General features: G+C 41.0%; 1 protein-coding gene across 1 annotated transcript; it reads left to right on the top strand.

Annotated features, from left to right (window-relative positions):
• The first annotated feature begins 6,829 nt into the window (after window positions 1-6,829).
• Window positions 6,830-8,877, top strand: LOC124212277 (uncharacterized). Its single transcript, XM_046612166.1, has 2 exons — window positions 6,830-7,819; window positions 7,876-8,877. Exons 1-2 carry the CDS (start codon window positions 6,830-6,832, stop codon window positions 8,875-8,877), a joined length of 1,992 nt encoding a protein of 663 aa, XP_046468122.1.
• Window positions 8,878-23,163: the final 14,286 nt, after the last annotated feature.

Raw genomic sequence — 23,163 nt, 5'->3', positions numbered from 1 at the left:
ATTTTACGATCGTTGCCATATTATAGTTACAAAAATTTGCACAAAATGTTATCAAAAATAGTTCAACAAAAATATCGAGGAGAACGATTTCATCAAGACATAAGTGAAATGGAGAATCAGTGTCAAGGAAGGTGAAACGTCAACATGAAGGCCGATTTTTGCTGGACCCTAAAGAGAGAAATAACGAGAGAAAATATAACACGTAAGAGGAACCGCATAGATCATTCGAAAAAAAAAAGAGTTCGATACAAGCGAAGAATAGTGTAAAATCAATGAAGGTTGTTTCCTTTTAAATTTTAATTACAATCTACGAATTTTATAGTTTAATTTGGAAGTAATCATGTTTAGTTTATTGCTGTGGGTGATAACAATACTATTTTTTCATATTATCTGCTATTTCATGGGTATTATTTACGATTTTTTGATATTTTTAGCGTTTTTTCGAAATTACTCGTATTTGGAAGATCCACGGTTTCAACCAACTTCGGATTCGGTTTCAGCGCATCAAAATACATAAGAAACATACCTGATCTGGTTAAAGAAAATTTTTTCCATTCTCATAACTGCAATTTTTTATAATTTTTAACGATTTTCAGCGCTTTTTTGCAATTTACTCAAAGTTTTGAGGGTGTACGAGCCAAACGGACCTCAGATTTGGATTCAGCGCATCGAAACACATAATCCTAGATGGGTCTGGTCAAATGTACAGTCCACTTTTTTATTTTTGTGTGCCGGTGTTATTATTATTATTGATCGAAGTTGGCACCTCGAAAAAAAGTTCGTGGGTGGCCCCGGTGATTTTGACTCTTGATGTTATCTGAAATCAAAAATTCTTGATAATTTTTGATCTATAGACATGTTATTCTGGTCGGAACTACTGAAGTTAAATTTCATGGATAAATAACAAAATGGCGGACTTTCAAAAAAAAGAGTATTTTTATTTTAGCAAAGAAGGGGTTGTAAAATAAAAAGTTTGGGGTGAAAAAATTTCTCGGTAGTTCCGACGAGAATGATATGTCTGTAGATCAAGAATTATCAAGAATTTTTGATTTCAAATAACATCAAGAGCCAAAATCACCGGGGCCGCCCACGCACTTTTTTTTCGAGGAGCCAACTTCGATCAATAATAATAATAATAATAAACTATTAAATTTATCAAAAAAAAATTTTTTTTCTATCTTTAATATGTAAATAAAAACATCCTAAATATCCATAACGATTCAGTTTTATTTTCCTACAAAAAAACGCCCTCCAAAAAAGACATGTAAATCGGCTTAAGTTAACAGACTAGTACCTTAAAATTTATGTTACGTGTGATAATTGTCTTCCGGAATACATACCATCGTAAATAAATCTAAAATTTGTACTAGCAATGCGTTTATTAGGCGTTGGTTTACAAAGTGCAGCAAAGTTTTGTGGTTTGACGGCCATGCCACCTTTTTCAGCTAAATCTTCGTACCTCATGATACTGAAACCAAACACATCAAGAAAGTAAAAACGTAGCCGCATTTTTTATGGAAAAGGTTTGTCGAGAAGAAATTGACTTGAATTCTAAGAACAGTATCTCACGGAGACTCAAAGACCTACTCTGGCATACTAAAATTGAGATACTCCTTACGGAAAAATCGTATGTAACGAAAAAAGAATGCGTTAGTCATATTCAAAAACAAACCGGTACGCGTCTACGTGGGTGTAAAAAGAATAACAAAGGACTCTGCGGTAAAGAAAAACTTACTAACAAAATGATCGATAAATTATCAGAGTATTTTGGTAAGGCTATTCGTGATCATTGTGATTCTGTTGAAAAAATGAAAAATGCCATTTGGACCACGTTCTATCACTATAGTTCAACCGACGCAAAGCCGCTTCATGAAAAATTTCCTGCAGGTGCTGGACTAGTGGTGTAAGTATCAGCCTGCAAAAGCAGAGAAGAACTTACGCTCTTTCAAACACGATTCCATTGCCTTGTCATCAAATGTATTAGCTGCAATAAAACCTATTTACGAAGATCTTAAAAATGCTGAATTACTGGAAAGATGTACAGGGGGATTTACGTTTCAATCATAGCGTTTGGAAGATCATACCAAAAAATATGCCAGCTTCACCATTGTTAGCATAGCAATTAACATTGCTTCCTGTACCTTTAACGAAGGTAAAACACTCGAGAAGCAAAAGTACTTCAATGATGGTAGAAAATCGCTTCTGCTACGGCTGCTAAGACGGAGGAGGGTTCACTTTATGGTCACGCAATAGATAATTCAATGCAAGTCCGAAATTTTTTTTTTTCTCATCTACGTATACATTGTACTTAAAACTTTAAACGCGTTTTTCTCGAAACCACGTTTTCAAAGTCGGTGATAACTGTAACTCCGGAACGGCTTGACCGATTACTTTGCAATTTTGATCACTCATTCTATAAATAATTGTCCCCTGGGTGGACGAAGGATTTTTTGGCTCTGGTGAATATTTTTCATCTTAAAGCCGAAAACATCAGTGTAATTTTGGTGGAAAAAAAAATTTCGACTGAACATTCGCCATTTTGTAAAAAATAAAAAATTTTATCAGCCCTTCGTCCGTCCAGGACCCAATGTGATTTACTAATGATCCCCGTTAACTTTTTTGATTTCAGATGATCCAGTAATGAGCGCAATGATCACCACAAAACGCCTTTTTTGAACCCCTTGCAGACTAGCTGTATGTCGCTTATTTGTCACTAATTAGCTATAAAAATTTTCTTGTAACTTCTTGAAACATGTATAATTTATATGTATTACATTTAACAATTTTCAAAAAGAATCTTATAAAAAGCGTTTTTTTGGCGTTACAAGTAGCTCTCACCCCTTAAGCTTGTATTATGCTAGCTTGACCTAAGCCTCTGAATTTTAAAGATAATAAATAAATTGTATATTGAAAAATAAGATTTATTTATATCAAGTCTATCGACAAAATAATAAATGCGAAATGGCGTACCGGGTAAAAAAATCACAAGCGCTGAATAAGTAAATACCTACTAAATAAATATGACTAAAATTGTGTTTCACTTACTTAATTCCTATTAACAATTTACTTACTTGCTTTCTTTCCATCTCCGCCTCGCAAGATTTTTTTGTTACACAGCAAACACGCGGTTAGTTCCCAATAGGCGATTTTTTATTAAATGGCGCCATTTTGTGAAGCTTTTGGCGAACGGCGATATTTTTTAGTAAAAATGACTATTAGTGAAACACAATCTAATGCAATTATAAAAGAATAATACGTGTCACGTCACGATCTACTCGTATTAAATCAAATAAATTCGCCCGTTAGTCACCTCCGTACGCAGCGCAATGAGACCACGAGCGTGACCGAATATTCGGTATTCGGCCAAATCACGATTCATGACATCTCTACTTGAAAAATAAAAATACTAACTTGACAAAGCTTTTGAGTACAAGATTGAGATCGGATAGGATTTGAATATGATGGTCTGAAAGCTCGTACAATTAGCTACAAGGAACACACAGGTCTAGAAGAATTTTTTTTCTTTCAGCTGCATGAATTGTTTTGGGTAAATACTTTCGAATGCGCGAAATTCAAAAATCACTTCCATTTCCCTCCATCACGCACAGTATACTTGAAAAATACAAGGTGTTTGCATAACAAAAAGCGTAACTATAATGAAAAAATTACCATTTCATTACAATGAACTAAACAATATTTCTTATGAAATTAAACGAACAGTTTGTTCATGAAACCTTTTCTTCTTCTCTTTGAAATACCTCCAAACACGCTTCCGCTTTACATTTCCTGTTTCACTGTTTATATTTATTCTTGAGTCTCACTCTGATACATATTAAATGGAAGCAAAAAATCACTTTTGCACAGGATTTTTAGAATCAAGAATAGGATACCAGATTTCAAACCAAACAGGAGATTCACTCGAAATGAAACTACAAACACGAGTTCAAGAAAAAATCTGACGTGATGGAACTTTTTGAGGATTTTTCCGGTTTCAGTAAGTGAAAATCATAAGAAACGGTATAAAAAACTTGTGCAGTTTTTTGCTTGCAGACCTGTGTCATTATCGGTCGTTGAGCTTTCCTCGGTAAACGACCGAGATATCAACCACGAAAAAAGAGACTGTGCGTAAAAACAACATTGCCATCACCACCGGTAGGTAGCTAACGAAATTGCGTTAAAGCTTTTGGCTTGGCCTAAGGAGTAATATCCATTATATTACGAGTCTCGTTTTCGAGATTACATCGTAGTACCGTCTACTTCACGTTAGTGTCACGAATATTCAGAGCTTATAAAAAAAAAAAAGAGAGCGCCTGGCCCCCTGGCGCTGCGGTTGTTCCTTCTCCAAGTCATAACGTTTTTCGTGCGTAAAAGTGTAGCACGTTTAGAGCATTGTTCCAGTTTATTAATCAAGAAAAATCATGGGAAAATCACACAAGAGGAAGAAGAATAAGGAGAATAAGAGCGAGAAGTTCTTTAAAAAGTTGAAGAAGATAGTTGATGCGATGCCTGATAGCTCTTCAGATACGACCTCGAGTAGCCCGAGACGCGAGGTTATGCACACGAGCGTGCCCACCTCGGGTAGAGCTGCAAAGAAAACAATTGCTGGCAATCAGGAGGCATCGACAAGTCGTCGAGGTATTTTCTTCTGTTTTTCTTTCGTTATTTCCGTAGACCGGGCGGCTTTGCCGTACGGAGACAAGTTCACAGAAATTGTCTCGGGTCGAACAAAACCTAAAAAGGTTTGAGCGGGTGTCGCTCGCGGAAATAGCGGGCCATAGACTCGGCGGTTTTGTCCGTACGAAGGCAGACTCGGAGAGTTCTGCCTTGAGTCGATTGTGAATGTAATTCGCAAAAATGAATGATTATTGCATATTCCGCATTTATCATGGCCACATGACTCGGCGGCCCAGGCCGTACGAAGGAAATCTCTCAGAGTATTTTCTTAGAGTCGAACTGTACGATTCCCCTGTATGGAGGAATCGGCAGATGGCCCAAGGTTACGGTCGCGTAACTCGACGGCATTAGCCGAACAAAGATAGAGTAATTTTGTCAATCACGAGGCTGTTGCGAAATGAGCCTCGTTTGCGTAACGAATACGAGAGGCTGTCTTTATCGCAGGTTAATCCATTGCAGGCTTGTCACCAACGAACGACAACAATGGGGGAAATATTCTCCCCGTCGCATCGGTTGATCCATCGCGAGATACCGAAGGACAAACTCCAGCGGATGCTGAGAGTCAGGCTACAGAGGACGCAGCACAGGCTTTCTAAGAAGAGACCCTGCGTATCCTGGGTGCCCTTGAAAAATCTGGTGCGCCAGAATTACAGCTAAACTCAACTTTGGCACAAAATTGGGAAAAATGGATAGCCGAAGGACTCAAGAAAGACGACCTAGAGGAGTTGTTGTCAAAGTATGCGCGAACAGGCAATTGTCGCTTGGAAGCGCCAGTGTTAAACGCAGAAGTAGCGTCATCGCTCTTCGAGTCGGCCACGAAACGAGACAAATACTTGAGAAATGCGCAAAATATTCGCGGTTCAGCTATGGCCGCATTGGGTGCTGGAATTTCGTTGCTGTTGACCCCCAAGGAAGACGGCATTGACGAGTATCAATTGTTGGAGTATCTTGCCGACGCGGGTCGACTGCTGGCACACGCTTCTCGTCTGGACTCGATTACACGAAGATCGTTCATTACGCCGTCTCTCGACAAGAAGATCAAGGGAATTCTGGACGAAACTAAGCCCGACGCTTTTTTATTCGGCGAGGATTTGCCCGGAAAAATAAAAACGGCAAAGTCGATCGAAAAGGTGGGCTTGGAGTTTAAGGCTCAACCATCGGTGCCCAAGGCGCCTCTTCGTAACTCGAATTCGGGAAACTGGAAAGGCCCGTCGTCCAACTCGTATCGAGGGGGATCTCGGGCGGGCGTGAACCAGAGAGGATCGAGGAAGACTGTCAAATTTGTCCCGAAGTCGAATCAGTCGTATCAACAGCGAGATCAACAACGATCTTGGAGCCAGAGTCGCAAGCAGAGCTCGTACCAACGCTCGCGGGACAGGCCTTAGAGGTAAATAAAGCAGCGGGGCGGCTGCAAAAGTTTCTCCCCCAATGGGAAAAGATCACGCGGGATCGATTCATTTTAAACTGTGTAAGAGGGTACAAAATTGAATTTGACCAGTCAGTACACCAATCTCTTCCGCCTCCTCAGCAAAAATTCAATTCTGGGATTGATCTTGAACATATGAAACTGGCGATCGCCAAATTGTTAGATCTGGGCGCAGTCAGACCCTGCTTGCCATGCCCGGGACAATTTATTTCGTCGTATTTCTTAGTACCAAAATCAAACGGAAAAATGAGATTCGTGTTAAACTTGAAAAAGCTCAATAACTTTATAGTCACGCAGCATTTCAAGTTAGAGGGCATTAGAACTGCGACGAAACTAATCTCGCGAGGTGATTTTATGTGTAACATAGATTTACAAGATGCGTATTTTTTGGTATCTATGCACGTGGAAAGCCGGAAATATTTGAGATTCATTTTCGGGGATATAATGTACGAATTTGTATGCCTCCCGTTCGGTCTATGCACAGCGCCGTATATTTTTACAAAAATCCTAAAACCGGTAGTGATTTATTTACGAGGGAAAGGATTCATCTCGACAATATACTTAGACGATATCCTCTGCATCGGCTCGAATCTTAACGCGTGTCGCACAAACGTAGAAGTCACTATTAAAGAACTGCAGTCACTAGGGTTTATAGTGAATTATCAAAAAAGTAGCTTGATTCCCAAGAAAGATTGCACTTTTTTAGGATTCGTTATTAACTCTCGAAAAATGAGATTGGAGCTACCGGAAGTCAAGAGAAAGAAAATGGTAGCCGTGATCGACGACTTTAGCCATCGCAAGTTTTGTACAATTCGGGAATTCGCTCACCTCATCGGGAAGTTAGTCGACTGTTGTCGCGCAATTGAGTATGGATGGTTATACAACAAGAGATTCGAACGAGAAAAGTTCCTCGCCCTGTTAGTCAGCGGGGGGGATTACGATGCACAGCTCGAATTATCCGCAGATTTGCAGATCGAATTCGATTGGTGGAAACAAAATATTACAACGTCATTTGGTCCGATAAGAAGTTTTCGATTTATTAAGGAGATTTACTCGGACGCGTCAAAAACGGGCTGGGGCGCGTATTGTTGTAATGAAGGCACACACGGTTTTTGGAGTGACACCGAAAGGGGGCTGCACATTAACCAACTCGAACTAATTGCCGTCTTTATGGCCCTTAAATGTTTTGCAAGCGAATTGTACGATTGCGAAATTTTACTAAGAATCGATAATACGACAGCTATTGCATATGTGAATCGAATGGGAGGAGTTCAATATGCCGCACTTCACGGGATAGCAAAAGAGATTTGGCAATGGTGCGAGTGTAGGAAAATTTGGATTTTCGCATCTTACATAGCGTCCAAGGAAAACGTCGAGGCCGATAGGGAGTCGAGGATAAAGAATATAGACACGGAATGGGAACTGTCGAGTTGGGCATACGAGAAAGTAATTTCGGAATTTGGCAAACCAAAATTGGACCTGTTTGCATCCAGGATTAACGCGAAATGTCAAGCTTATTGTTCGTGGCACAGAGATCCTGATGCCTTAGCTATTGACGCGTTCACGATCAACTGGAAATCGAAGTATTTTTATGCATTTCCACCGTTCGCATTGGTACTCAGGTTCCTTCGAAAAGTTATCGCAGATCGCGCCTGTGGGATTGCGATAGTGCCGAATTGGCCTTCGCAACCATGGTTCCCTATATTTATGGACCTTCTCGTAGAGAAACCGATGATCTTCGCTCCCGCTAAATGGCTTTTATTGTCTCCTTGTAGGTCTCTCCAGCATCCATTACAGAAATCACTGGCTTTGATTGCCGGGAAATTGTCGGCGAATCTTACCGCCGCAAGAAATTCTCGGACTCAGTGATCGAGACGTTGTTGGCTTCTCTCGCCGAGAGTACATGGAAGCAGTACTCAGGACCTATTAAGCTATGGGCGAATTTCTGTCGAGAGACGGAAACAGACATTTACAAAGCGAGCGCGAACCGCATTCTCGAATTTCTGCAAATGAGATACGGTTCAGGAGCCTCCTATGGCACATTAAACGCGACGCGATCGGCGATCTCGTTAGTATCGACGAACGACATGACTAACGATTGGATTATCAGTAGATTTTTTAAAGGGATTTTTCGGCTTAGACCAACGAAACCTCGATACGACGAAACATGGGACGTCGGCATCGTACTTACGTACATTGCGAACTTATATCCTCTCGAATCATTAAACAATCAACAATTGTCAGAGAGATTAGTTACGCTGTTAGCTTTAGGTACGGCTCATCGAGTGCAAACTTTCTCGCTCATGAGACTTGACAATATTTCTCACTCGGCACAGGGCTTCGAGATAAGGATCTCGGACATCATTAAAACGTCGAGACCAGGGGCTTTCCAGCCACTTTTGTTATTGCCGTACTTTCGCGAACAGCCTAGACTGTGCATAGCGAGCACGTTGAAGAGATATTTGGAAATAACAAAACCACTCAGAGGCGATTGCAGTAACGTACTGATCACTTCGAGAAAACCCTTCAAATCGGCGAGTACCCAGACAATAAGTCGTTGGATCCGGTCAGTGTTGGCAAAGAGCGGCATAGGACCTGAGTTCACGGCGCACAGTACAAGGCACGCGTCTACGTCGGCTGCCTTGGCAAAGGGGTTGGATATTAGCGCGATAAGAAATACCGCGGGCTGGTCAAAGGACTCGCAGGTATTTGCAGAGTATTATAATCGGCCGATTAAATCGGGCAGAAAAGACTTTGCAGCAACCGTGTTCTCATAATATTTATAAGTTATTGCATAAGATATCATTAATTACATTTTGTTAGAATCGAAGTAAGCGAATAAAAAACCGCTGATTCTTGTTCTCGAGAGACCACTGGTCTCGATAAAAGTTACGTTTTTGTTGCCTGAACCTGTTTAGAAAATAATAAAATAATTTTTTCTCTGAACATCTACGATGTAATCTCGAAAACGAGACTCGTAATATAATTAAACGATCAAACGAACTTACCTGTTGTGAAGTTCGATCGTAATTATATGTAGAGTCTCGTTTGAGATGATTACATCCCACCCATTGAACGTTTTATTTCCGTTCGTTTCTATCATTCCCTCCCCCTTTATTTATTGAAATGTGTTTGTTTTATTATTTTCAATCCTTATGGAGTACTTTAAACAATATGACTTGGAGAAGGAACAACCGCAGCGCCAGGGGGCCAGGCGCTCTCTTTTTTTTTTTTATAAGCTCTGAATATTCGTGACACTAACGTGAAGTAGACGGTACTACGATGTAATCTCGAAAACGAGACTCGTAATATAATTACGATCGAACTTCACAACAGGTAAGTTCGTTTGATCGTTTAATTAGTAATAATAAATATCCAGTGGAGATCATAATTGGCGATGGTTGCTTAACAAAGTTAAGTTTTTCAGCATTCGATGACTTTTCTGCCATACGGGCGTTCGTAATGAATATGAATAAAAGTAGATTTATCAAGTATAAGTACAGAATGTATGACTAAACGTCGTCTTCTACGGCTAATAAGTGGTGTTGCAAAAGGTGATAGGAATTTTTACACGCAGAGAGAGATAATACGGGTAATAAGGCTTTATCTACATGCATAAGGTAACTGTAACTGACAAGAGTTTCAAATATTCATCTACATGATGCAAAAGATAACGGTCAATATATCAAACCCTGTCACAACAATGCCAATGAGTTATCTTCAAAGAATGATATTTTGCTTAAACGTTTCATGTCAGATACTTTGACGTGTCAATATTTATATTATGTCCTAGGACATATTTGTAATATAAATATTAAGTGCAATATTTAATAAAAGAATCGGTTTTCAGCTTTACGAAGTATTACGAAGTAAATACGGTAGCAACCAAGTTAAGATATTTGAAATGTGTAAGATGTACTCACGGAATATTTTTAATGAAACAATGATTGATAACTTTGTTTTTGGCTAAGAAGCATTAATCATCGTGCGGAAAAAACATTACTCAGTACATATGGGATATTCTCGGTGTTGTAGGTCGATAAAAACTCAGTTAAATCAATGACGTTTCGGCCCTGAGAAGGGGGCTCTTCTCAGACTGAAAATATTTATCTAAATATAGTGTACATATACTATGTATAAAGATTAGAGTAAATAAAATATAAAAATATTAACGACAATAGTAATTCTGCATGGAAACAAAAAAAGAAATAGAAAGAAAAAAAACTGATAACGACTATGAGGTCACAATTTACAGACCCTCTTAACCAAGTATAAATTTTGTAAAAGTCTCGTGCTAAAATTGTACATACATGAAGCATGAGAGAAATCGGTAAGCAGCTCATGTCCAAAAAAACAAGGGAAAGTCGTTAACTGAAACGTAAAACAATAAGGTTAGTGCAGTCTCTTCTGCCAAAATCAGCCACCTTCACAGTTTCATGTGTAAAACGCTTACCGAAGAAAGGATGGAAGAATTCTTTATTTATCGGGTTCCTTGGGTACCATTTTGAAGTGGATTTCTTACCCGTACTCAACGGCGAATAGCACGGCAGACCAGGAAAAATAATGCCTGAACAAGGAGAGAGACATATAACAAGAGCAGCAACACCAATTATATACTGAAAACATGGCATCATCTATCAAACGCATCATGGCACCATCAATCTACGACTAACACAATTCTAGTTAGATCCGCTGCAAAGAAAAGGATTGTTCGGAGAAATTCATGTATATGAAGGTCAGGGAACGTCGAAATGCAGACACCAGTTTTTTTTCCAACGTTTCGGCCCGTTCTGTTTTAGAATCAAATTTCATTAGTTCTCCTATGACTGATCTTGTTTTATTTCTACAGATTTTTTGACGGATAAGTTCACCGTTAAAAATTGCGGTTATAGTTCCGGAGTACAAATAAACTTCTTTGGTTTGTTACGTCCTCCAGACTTCATATTCCTCTCCCACGCTCTTAGTTACCTTACGCTCTGTAGTCTACCCTTATCGTTCGCGAGTCAGCAGGTTCTCCTGTAACTCGCGGCTAGCTTGCCTGCTACATCCGGCAAAAGCAGGCAGATCCATCCCAGCACTCAAGCAAGACACCTATCCCTCTAAACCAAGACCATACCCTTTTTCCCTTGACCGAATCCGTTGCATTGACCACTAATAAACAACCATATACTTCAAATCGTTTACCTTCCCTTAATACCGATCCCTTTCTATTCCATTCACTTCCTGCATTGGGAGTAGTAGCACGCGAGTGCATAGTCGACGTGAACGGACCCTACAATAGCCAAATAACACCTTGGCTGGGCGTGGAGTAAGCTCCGATTACCGCTCATCGGAGCCTACGCAATCTACCCCGTAACAGGTTTTTTAATTTTTTTTTTTTTTTATTTTGATCATGTTTTGGTTTTTTATTTTGAGTTCTTTGGATGTCTGGTCGCAAAGTAAGACCATTTGTATATATATAGATGTCATCTAAAATTTATATAAACAAATAAAAGTTCTACGTCCAAACTAAGGTCAGTAAAGTAATCTCTTATTGTTGATTCCTCAAGGAACAGAATTATAAGCTTGTTGCACGTTTTTGTTTAACAGTGTTACGGACATGAAGGACGTTAACCACGTTTGCTATATTTATAAAGAAATTAAAACTGTTTTAAGACTACCTCCACAGCAATAGCATAATATACGTCTGCCCCTAACTCTTATTGGTTGGTATATAATAAGTTGGACTGTTATTTACCTTTTTTTTAAGTTCTATACGATTGTACGAATTGTTAACAAAGCAATTATTCTTTGGTTTCTGTTTGTTTTTTTACTGTCAGCATAAAATAAAATTGTTTCCCTGAGGAGGGCCCACAGAACGGGCCGAAACGTTGGAAAAAAACTGGTGTGTGTATTTCGACGTACCCTGACCTACATATCCAAGAATTTCTCCGAACAATTATATCATTGAGGTCAAGATGTTTCTCTACAAAGAAAAGCCTGCTTAACTTATTGGCAACAAACCCACGGTAAACATCAGTTAATTGCCAGTATCAAATTTTAGATTCACCGAGTTGCCATGACTAATTACGGTACTGCACATCGCTAACATAAGTATTTTTCGGTAATCCTTTTCCTGGCAGAGGATACTAATATCCGGATAATTTCAGGCATGATCAGAAACAATTTTATGTTTTGTCAAGGCTGTTTGTTTATCCGTTTCAACAAAATTGTTCCTTTTATGGGTTCATTAATTCTGGTTCTAAGGAATCTGCTGGTTTGGTCGACATAACATTTTTCACAATCGTTACACCTTATTTTACAAACCAAATTCGAAGACGTCTCTTTCGGAACTGCAATCTTCGGCGAAGAAAGCAGCCTTGACAAATTATTGGTAGTAGTATGGCTATGAGAGTTCTACACGCAGATTCCGGTTACCGACACTTACCGACCGAGCCGCTCCGCGCAGCCCACGGAGCCGCTCCACGCAGCTCAGACTCAAACCCTTTTCCGCTCCGCGCACCCCAGACGCAAACCCTTTTCCGCGATGATGTCACAGTCTGCCGTACCGGCTTGAGGTCAAAATCGTGCAACCTTACCGACAGTTGTATCGGTCGAAGGTCAAAATCCCGCGATGACGTCACAGTCTGCCGTACCGAAGATCAAAGTCTGTGGTGCTCGCCTGCCGACGGTTCATGAAACCTTTTTTTCTTCTCTTTGAAATACCTCCAAACACGCTTCCGCTTTACATTTCCTGTTTCCCTGTTTATATTTATTCTTGTTTTACCGAGAATTGTTTGTCTCAAATTCAACGTCGCACCGAAATCCTTTGATCGCATGCCGCTCGCCGTCAAGTCGAAACTTGTCGAACGCATTGTTTTGTCTAAAATCCTTTGACCGCATGCCGCTCACCGTCGGACGATTCCGAGTATTGTTTTCCTCGGACGATTCCGAGAATTGCTTGTCTCAAATTCGACGTCGCACCGAAATCCTTTGACCGCATGCCGCTCACCGTCGGACGATTCCGAGTATTGTTTTCGTCGGACGATTCCGAGAATTGTTTTTCACTTACTCGGATGTCGGTTCGATATCCAAAGTGATATTCTACAAGCTTTCGGTGTGAAACGGATTCTGCAGATCCGAATCTGGAGCTCATGAGCGTAAAATAGTGACGAACGTGAAGTTCCGATTAATCAAGCTCGATTAAAAAATCGTTCAATAGCCAGCGAAATTATGAATCCATGCAGTATTTACTGTTAGTCAAAATTTCACTATTTAAGTTCTAACCGATTGTGACGTCACAAATTGTACCTTGTAATTGTATCTAGAATTAGGTCTCAAAATCTGAGAAAATGCTACTCCGAACACCACTAAGCAACGATGGAGGGTTTCGAGCTGCGTTTGCGTCATGTAATGTGAACTCTACGATGAGTATTTGGACGGGTTCAGACAAGACCAGAGTGCAAGGTCGGCCGATAGCTGCGGTAGTATATATTTAGAGCCAAAGATCTGCGGTGTTGGGTTACTATCGCTCTAGGAATGCAAAACATAACTCAGTTTGAGTACAGCTCGGTCGAATCTTACATAAGCTTTGTATTGAAAAAAATTCTCTCTTAAGAGCTAAGGTGAAGGTGAAGGTGTAAAATTATTTCATGAATATACTTTAAAAAAAAAACGGTTTTATTGAGTACAAATTTTAGAGTACGGTTGACAATTACTTCACAACGATAGTACAATAATTCTATTCAACAGTACCAAAACCAGGGTGATATATTCGCCAGGAATGCGGGACCGTTCTTGTGGACGCTTCTGCGCAATCACACAAATCGTACACCCTCGCCATCCGAACAGTGTGATGATTTTGTAGCCAATTTTGAAGTATGCAAACGTTTTGTGCTGCACAGATTGCGTTGGGTATTGTATGCACGTCACATCTTAGAGACACAGCTGAAGTTTTTTGCAAGGTTTGAAGCGACGGGCAGTCAAAGTCCAGCATATCGATGATTTGAACTTTTGGGACAATTTTGAGCAACCTATCTCGTTTTTCTTCTCCTTTTACGTACACGGTTTCAGCTTTGCACAGCCTGTCTTCAATGGTCCACTCAACTTCCTCAAACGGTATGGTTCCACAGCTCCAAGGTAAACCATGAAAATCGCGTTCTAACCAAGAATTTTGGCTTTTGTATTTGACGTCCAGTAAATCCCATTCGTAAGGTGGCTTGAAGAAAAACACTGATGGAGATGCTTCCGAGTAGATTGAAATTATAGCCAATTCTTTCAATGTGAAGGTATTGTTGAAAGGTCCACGAAAACCTTGTATGTCAACGATAAGCTCCATCTTTAAACTGTGCGAGATGGTGGGAACGGGTCAGCTTTTATACCAACTTTTTCACCCCACCACTGAGCGGGTTGTATTCGACAATACGATCGTGAAAAATCAAGCAGTACGCCGATGTTTCAGCGGGAAAGTTGGCTTTAGCTTCAAATTCAAGACGGATGTCGACAGGTCCGTACTTCAAAGATTCGTTTTGTTTTGAACAGTCGATAACGAATAAGGGGACGTCTCGAAGGAATTCACTCTTTGTCAGCAACAGCTCGGGGTTCTTGTCGTAGTAGGTAGCTTGGAAGTTTGCGTACATCTCGTACAGGACCGCGTAATGATTACGACTCATGTTGAGGTTCAGGTTACCGTACGGATAAGATTGAGAGTTTAAAAATAGCTTGACGTCCGTGATATTGCAATAATCGAAATGACTTGCGTTCTTGCCGGTCTTGTTCTTTCTACTTGTTTGGAAACCCAAAATGACGTACCGAGGTTTTTCAAGCTGAGTGGAAGTTTTCACAGTCCAAACGTGTTTCGATGTTGTGGGAAGTACGGGATATTCGTACAATTCCCAACTGCGGAAGCTCATCGAAATAGGCGGATCTCTCTGAATGAAATTTAGTAGGTCAACTTTTTTCTGATCCGCGAGTTTCAAATACGGTATTAGCCATTCCACTGCATTGATCGTGATTTTGAATTCCTCCTCTTGAGTCTGCATGATTGCGTTGACGTCAGTTTTTGATCTCGTCAAAATTAACTCATGTTTAGCGTTGACAACGATTTTGCGGTAGTCTTCCGCGAAACCCAATATCATGCTGAGCGGTATCAGTACGTCAAAGTTGCCATCGGCATCGGTTAATTTTTTCTTCTCTTCTACATCAAGCCATCCAGCGTTCTCTATCAGCCAAGTCTGACCAGGGTGCAGGGAAGCGTAACCCTTCATGAGACTTGTCAAGCCAACGTTCTTGCTTCTATCAACCTCAACTGCGTTAATTTCGTAGCGAATTTCTTCAAACAGATGACAGATGGCGTTGTTTACGAGCTGTGTGTTCACAGTAGCTGTACCATCAGGTTTGAGGAGTCGTCCGTGGATATATACCGAACTTTTGCTGGGTGATATGCATAAATCCTGATGCTGAACGGTGATTCGAATTTCATCGCTGTTGTTGAAAGTTAAGGAGGCGTAAGGTTTGTGAGCGTGAATCTCGTAATGCGCAACGGATTCGTCAAAGACGACTGGTGTTTGAATGTTTAAGATTTCTTCCTCCATGGTACGTAGCAGATGATAAAAAAGCAAAATCGGATTTTTATTTGTTGGAAATTCCTCTTCCAAAAGGTGTCAGTTTCAGACCCAGAGCTATCAGGAACTCCACGTTCTGAGGTGTTAGCGGTTCGGGAATCGATCGACGACTGACTTGATCGGGGCATGCCGACTTACTGATATACCTACTCTTTGACAGTCTGTTATATACAATTCCCATCGTTTATTGCGATTTGATGTGTAGTCTTACAGTAATAACTTCTCCACGAAAATTAACCAGGTCTCCGTCTTGATTCACTAACCGGAGCTGAACGTGATCTATGGTCTTGACGGTGATCGGAAGGTAAATGACGTGCGACGGTACTTCCACGATCTTATATCCTGGAGGGACGGTCGGGAAAAACTCGTGAATAGTGTGTACTTTGTGTCCATTGACGTAGGCGCCCGTTGTAATGCTACACTCGACTCGCAACGCGTTGACCTTGAGTATAGTTACAGGCACGTCTGATTCGTGAGTTATATCAACCTCCAATACACGTGGTGTAAATCCCAAAAGTTGAGCAATGTAATCATTCGGCTCAAAGTTAATCGTGTGGTTGCATGTGATTTCGCTGCGTAATGTATTATTGTTGGGTTTGATGGCGAGCCTGATATCTGTATTTCTTAGCACGTTTTGAAGATACTTTTCTATGTCCTCGATCTCGTAGCTGCCGGTAGGTATGGTGATCACTTTGTGAGCTACGTGAATTTTATTGTGACCGACATCAACGTTGGGAATCGAATTAAAGGTTTACAATTCTACCAAGCCAAGAGCATAATTTTTATCACGGGCAAGTTCGATCGGTGGGAAATATTGTGCCTCGAGTATCGAAGAGGTTCCCGAAATCGTTAACGTTAACGAATCATCCATGACTGCGAGTGGTAGACTGACTTTGACAAATCACGCACCATGTTTATGTAGCTCACCACTTAGAAATTTCAGACACAAGTGTCCGCATTCAAATGTATCATAATCCTGGTACCTTTCATGATTGTATTTGACGCTACCAACGCCGAGGTATTTTATGAGGTCTGAGGGTGGTTGAAGGTTGCCGAAACTGTCAAAGTAATCGATATTATTGTCGCGTTTCTTGTATGCAACCCAGTGTGTTCCCGCACCGTCTTTGTCGTCAAGGTTGATTATAGCTGACTCGTTTTTTCGTGGGCCGTTTTCGGGCATTTCGTTTCGCATGAAAACACCGCGGAAATGCGGAACCTTAAAGATTTTTGCATATTTCAACAAGTCCCAATCAGTCAACGCTCGACGTGGTAACATCGCATCTAGTTTTTTGAAAGATGGAGACCAAGACCTGTTTTGTACGGTTTCATATGAAGCCCTTTGCCCAACGCGATAGCTTCCATAGTTTTGTTGTGTCGTTTGCTTTCCTCCAATTCTCGTTTAGCCGCGCTCGCATCGTTCACAGCTTTTGCTATACCTGCCGCACCACCGGCTAACGCACCCGTAGCACTGAGACCGGCAAAAATAGGAATCAGAAACGGTAGAAAACCACCGACTTTTGAAGGTACCGGTAGGACGCGAGGTGTTCGCACTTGACATTTACCACCCGCTTTTTTAACGGCGTTCTCAGCTCCCTTCAGCGCAGATTCGATAGCTACTTTTGCATCGTTGCTTGGAACCATAGAACGTTTTGCAGCATTTATAATTTTTCTCAAGGTCACATTTTTTGACTTTCGAATTCCCATTCCGAGTTTTGATTTTACTTTCATTGTATTAGCTATTGCCCAAGCGGCTGCCTTCTCACCCAAATTTGCGTCCTTTGCGAGAACCCGTTTCCAAGCTTTCTCAGCCAACACCCTATCAGCCTCGTTTCTAACTTCAAGGTTCTCACGATTTTTCGAATACGCTATATCGTGTTCCTTACACGCTGCATCAAGAGGATTGATACCGGAATCGCCTCTCGCGAGTCTTTTCGTCAACTTCGTACCAGGACCGCAGTATTGGTAACCGGAACATGCAACTCGATCGGAAGTTTGTTGATGATTTTTTTCACCAGACCCTTGCCACGATGTTGCCGCCTGCTGCTGCTTCGTTTACCTCTGTACGCGATCATGTTCGTGCGTTGACTGAAGAAAAGTGCTCCAAAACGGGGTATTTATAGCAAATCCGATCAGTCATGTCCGAGATGCGGTTTGAGAAACAACCTATCAACCTTCCCGTGATGAATTTTGACAAACTTTCGGAGCAAAATGTCAAAAGGCACAAACGGCACGGTGAATTACTCCCGAATAGTGTACGTGCAATATTCTGTGGACCGTCGAATTGTGGTGAAACTAATGCGTTGCTCACACTTATAACCCATCCCAACGGACTCAGATTTGAAAATATCTACATCTACTCGAAATCTCTCAACCAACCTAAATACCAATTGTTGAAGCAATTGCTGGAACATGTTGAGAATACGGAGTATTTTGCGTTTACCGAGCGTGAGCAAGTGATTCCACTGGAAGAAGCACGGCACAACTCAATAATCATATTTGACGATGTAGCGTGCGAGAAGCAGGACAATATTAGAGCCTACTTTTGCATGGGTAGACATCACGACGTTGCCTGTTTCTATCTCTGTCAGACGTACGCGCGTATTCCCAAACATCTCGTGCGCGACAACGTAAACTTACTCGTGTTATTCAAACAAGACGATATGAACCTGAGACACGTATACAACGACCATGTAAACACCGATATGTCATACACAGAGTTTAAAGACTTGTGTGCGGCATGCTGGAACGGTGACAAATATGGGTTTCTGGTGATCGACAAAGACAGTGAGCTCAACGAAGGACGATACAGAAGGGGATTCGATTCTTTTGTTAGCTTGGAAAAGGAATAAAATCTAACGTTTTCGAGCGAGAGACGCAGTAGCGTTGCAGACTCAGTAGTGTCAACATGCAGAGCTCTGAAATTTTCAAGCAAAAAGATGTCCTACATCAGATCGCTCAAGCAAGTGCTGCGATCCGTCGAAAACACAGATTGCTCAAGTCGGGCAGGGAATCTACGACTCAGAAATTGAGTGACGTTTTCAAACCAGTAGTGACTCCGTTGCAAGAACTGGTGAATGTTACAAAAAATACCAAACCTGTCAAACAAGAGGTGGAAGATATTAAAGAAGAAATAAAGCAGATGAAAAATGAAACGAAAAATGAAACTGTCTCGGAAATGGACGATTCCTTTGCTTCGGCGGGGGATAAAACAATTGTAGAAACACCGGTCGAGAAAATCGAGGACGAGTATTTTGCACTGATGAGAGATGCGAAGACAAAAGGCGAATTGGACAACGTGTACGGTGTACGCAACCTCTCAAACGGACTAATGATTGGTGATTCGTTGATATCTTTTGAGAGTGACTACGTTCGTATTAGCGATACGCGTTACCCGAAAACGAAGGGTTTGCTGGAACTTTTGTTCAAAATGAAGCCTGACGGTTCTTCTGTGAGCGCCGGAGATCGGGAAAATTTCAAAAACATAATCCTCGCAACAAACGCGCATAAGAAGTATTACTCATCCGATAGGGCTGTTCGAAACGATAACAGTTACAAATTTAAAAATGTCGTTGCCGAATTAATGGATTTTTCCCCATCACCTCGCCGAAAGGGTAAAGGTCTACTTCCGCAAGCTATGATCACTCGACAAGGTGTTGAAATGGAATACGTCTTCTGGGATGATCCAAACGAGTTAGTGAAGCGTCTTCGTTTACTCCTGGCATCTCAGGCAGCGGGAAATCCGAGTCACAATAACGAAATAATCTCCATTATCGAAGAGCTACGCGAAGCAGGAATCATTTATTAAGCAGCTCCCGTCATTTTTGCATTTATTACCGAGATGAGCGTCGACGTGTTTGGACGTCAGCTGATTAAAAACACGACCGCAAGCACTCGCGGTCCTCCGGGTGTCGGGTCTCAAATAACAGCGGACGGGTATTACGATATACGGAACAAGAGACTGTGCAATGTCGCAGATCCCGCAGAGCCGAACAATGCTGTAACTTTAAAAACCTTAAGACGAAAATTCAGCGTGCTGCAAAAACAAATCGACAACCTCGATCAAATAATCAAAGCTTTGGAAATCACCACGGAGAAAGCCTTGGATACCTTCTACACAGACTTTAAAATAGGCAGAGACTTGTCGATTCGAAACGCAGAAATCATTTCCAAATTGGACACAAGACTAATAGCGTTGGAATATGAACGAGAAAAAGCAAGCACTGGTGACGGAACTGCATAAACCTGCACGCCGGAATTACCCGCGTTGACGTGTAGACGTGCGCGGCATCGACGAGACCTGGCAGGCGGATCTTGTTGATATGACGTCGTACGCTGGACAAAACAAAGGCTACAAGTACATGCTCACAGTCATTGATATCTTTTCAAAGTATGCGTGGGCTATACCGATAAAGAGCAAGTCTGGAGATGATGTTACGAAGGCAATGAAATCTGTGCTTGTCCAAGGACGGGTGCCGAAAAATTTACACGACGACAGAGGAACGGAATTTTACAACTCGAAATTCGAATCGCTTATGACACGCTATGGAATCAAACTTTACTCCACGTACAGTAATTTGAAGGCTTCGATCTGTGAACGTTTCAATCGCATGCTGAAAGGTGAAATGTGGACACGGTTCAGCATGCAAGGAAGCTACAAGTGGCTCGATATCTTATCTGATTTGGTTTCGGCTTACAACAACACCAAACACCGAACCATAAGAATGAAACCGTCGGATGTCACCGTTGCAAACGAGAGGCTGTCATTACGTCAGGCGTACGGAGGGCTTCGAGCGATACCTACCATATCGGCAAAATTCAAATCTGGCGACAAAGTTCGAATCAGCAGATTCAAAAATGTCTTCGAGAAAGGTCCCAATTGGACGACTGAAATATTCACGATAAGTCGAGTGGAAAATACTCATCCTGTGACGTACAAGCTCAAAGACTACCGAGATCAACCCATCGCTGGTGGTTTCTACGAACAAGAGCTCCTCAAGGTTAAGCATCCGGATATCTATCTGGTGAAGAAGGTGCTCAAGAAGCGTGGAAGAAAAATATACGTTAAATGGTTAGGTTTTGACAATACACACAACAGTTGGATAAACGAATCGGATATGTTACTTTTAAATAAATGAATTTTTTTTGTAAAAACGTATGTGTCTCTTTACTTTATACTTGACACATGACAAGTATGCATCTTTGTTTTTTTAGACAATCAACAGACATATGCATCGTTGTACAATTTTTTTATACTTCGGAGCGTTCTTATTAACCATCCTACATAACAATATTTTATACACCATGGTACAGTTGTAAAAATTAAGCCCTACATAATAATAATAATACTTTATACATCATGGTACAGTTATAAATTAAGTCCTACACAGATTACGGTAATTATAAAGCTACGGTGCAGGCTTGTAACCCCACGGAAGCGTGTCGGTCGTGTTTTGAAACACGATCCGCTTGTCGTCATTCCAGCTCAGTGCTACTTTCTGCTGTTCTACGGTGTATACCTCGTGCTCTCGACTCAATATCAAATGCTGATTAGAGGATAGATTTTCACGTTTCAACGCACAGTCCAAATAATCGTTGAAGGTTATTTTTCTTAACGCTGATCCTCTAACACCTTTGGCACGTTTGTTGTCTTTTTCATCTCCCAAGACTCGGAATGCGTACAATTTAGCTCGTAACCCTACAAATTCTGACATGATTTTCCCGTTATTCTCGTCTTTCATCAAGCCGAGAACTTTTTTGTTTGCTCGAGGTATTCCGTAAACGTTGTCAAGAGGATAATCCGACGTGTCGAATTTGTGCAAGTCCTCCTTCATGTGTTCGTATATGTCTGGGACGGTAAAATTGTAAATCAAACTGTCGGTATCCGTGTACATTAATTTTGCTCGGTTGCCAAATTTCTGCTTAATGTAATTGTAATGAAAATCATAGATGTATGTTTGAGATAGATCCAGGATGGAGACACCTGCATACAATGGTTTATTTAACTTGACTTTCGTCTTACTCATTTCAACGATGATTATATCTTTGTCGAAAACGGTGCAGCTGTGGAAATTGGGTTTGGCTATAGTAGCTCTAGCACCGTATCTTCCATCCCATTTCGTGATCAGCCTGACATCTCTATACTTTCGCACGTTTTCCATAGTTTTGCCAAAAACTGCGTTGTTCATTAGCTTGTAAAAATTTTTCTCAAATTCGTTGTCAGATTTTTTCCGCAAATCGGTATTCAAATCTATATATTTTTTGAGCCACGGGGTTTGCCTGAATTTGAGAACTCTATGAATTTTGAGTAATTTTAAGCCTAATTGTAAGCATTGTTTCAAAACCCTATAGTAAACAACGTAGTTTTTCTTGGAAAATAGCGTGGGCGTCAATTTCGGTTGCTTACTATTCGAGATCGGAGGTATGTAGTGCTCCGGACACAGTGGTAAATCCTTATGAATTTCATGCAGTTCCTCAGGATATTCCAAATCAACCTCCAGTATGTAACCAAACTCCGCATCGTCCGAGATGGTAAGAACGTCGCATTGTCCGAAGTCTGGTAACCATTCGAAGGAACTGTATGGCAGAGCAAAGCTCATAGCAGCACCGTACAAATTATTAACGTCAAAGTACATGAGATAAGATTCTTCGACCTCAGGATCGAATTCCTCTCCCATATATCTATTGTTGGCCTTTGCGTATCTGTTCGAACACTGTGACACACCACCTCGAATACCCTTTTCGATAAACATAACCATGTCTATGTCGGTGAGAAGCTCGAGTTCGATGCCTGTACATTTTAACATTGCATCAAACGACAGACCGGGCGCTGTGTAGTAATGTAACGGGTCCAGTTTGTACGTCGTCCAACAATTCTGTCGAAAATTTTGAAAAACGTCGGCCAGTAAAAACACGTCCGTTTGTAAATACAAGTCCGAATACTCTCCCAAAGTTTGAACGTTAAAAGTTTGCCAAACTTTACATGCATGTGCATAGTCGCCGTCTGATATATCCTGATCATTTAATTTTGAGTAAAATTGTTGTTTGGATGGTAGCCGTGTGTCCTCGAGCTTCTCCCAACTGTCTATGTATTCGTACGGGAACACTCCTTTTCTGGTCAATAACTGAAATTTATCTGAGCTACGATAAAATTTTCGTGTGATTGATTTCTGATCATCACCGAGATACGTTGCTAATTTCTCAAGACTACTGGGCATGAAACGGTACGAATCTACGAATCTAAACTTTATATCTGTCCCCTCGACATATTTTGTAAAAGAAATGTACTTTTCTTTGTTTACGGGTAGAAGCTCAATTCTGCCCTCGAACGATGTGGCCAGTGCTTTGATCAGAAAATGTGAATCGTAACCCGACAGATTGTGGAATATCACTGGGATAGTGTGCGAATTTTGGTAATTTAGATTGCAACCTCGGTGAGCAGCACCACGGTATTTTCCCGTGAAA

Source organism: Neodiprion pinetum, chromosome 2, assembly GCF_021155775.2.
Source record: "Neodiprion pinetum isolate iyNeoPine1 chromosome 2, iyNeoPine1.2, whole genome shotgun sequence".
NCBI classification, from domain to species: Eukaryota; Metazoa; Arthropoda; class Insecta; order Hymenoptera; family Diprionidae; genus Neodiprion; species Neodiprion pinetum.
Note: the sequence above shows the minus strand (reverse complement) of the source record. Positions and strands in the feature narration are given on the sequence as shown.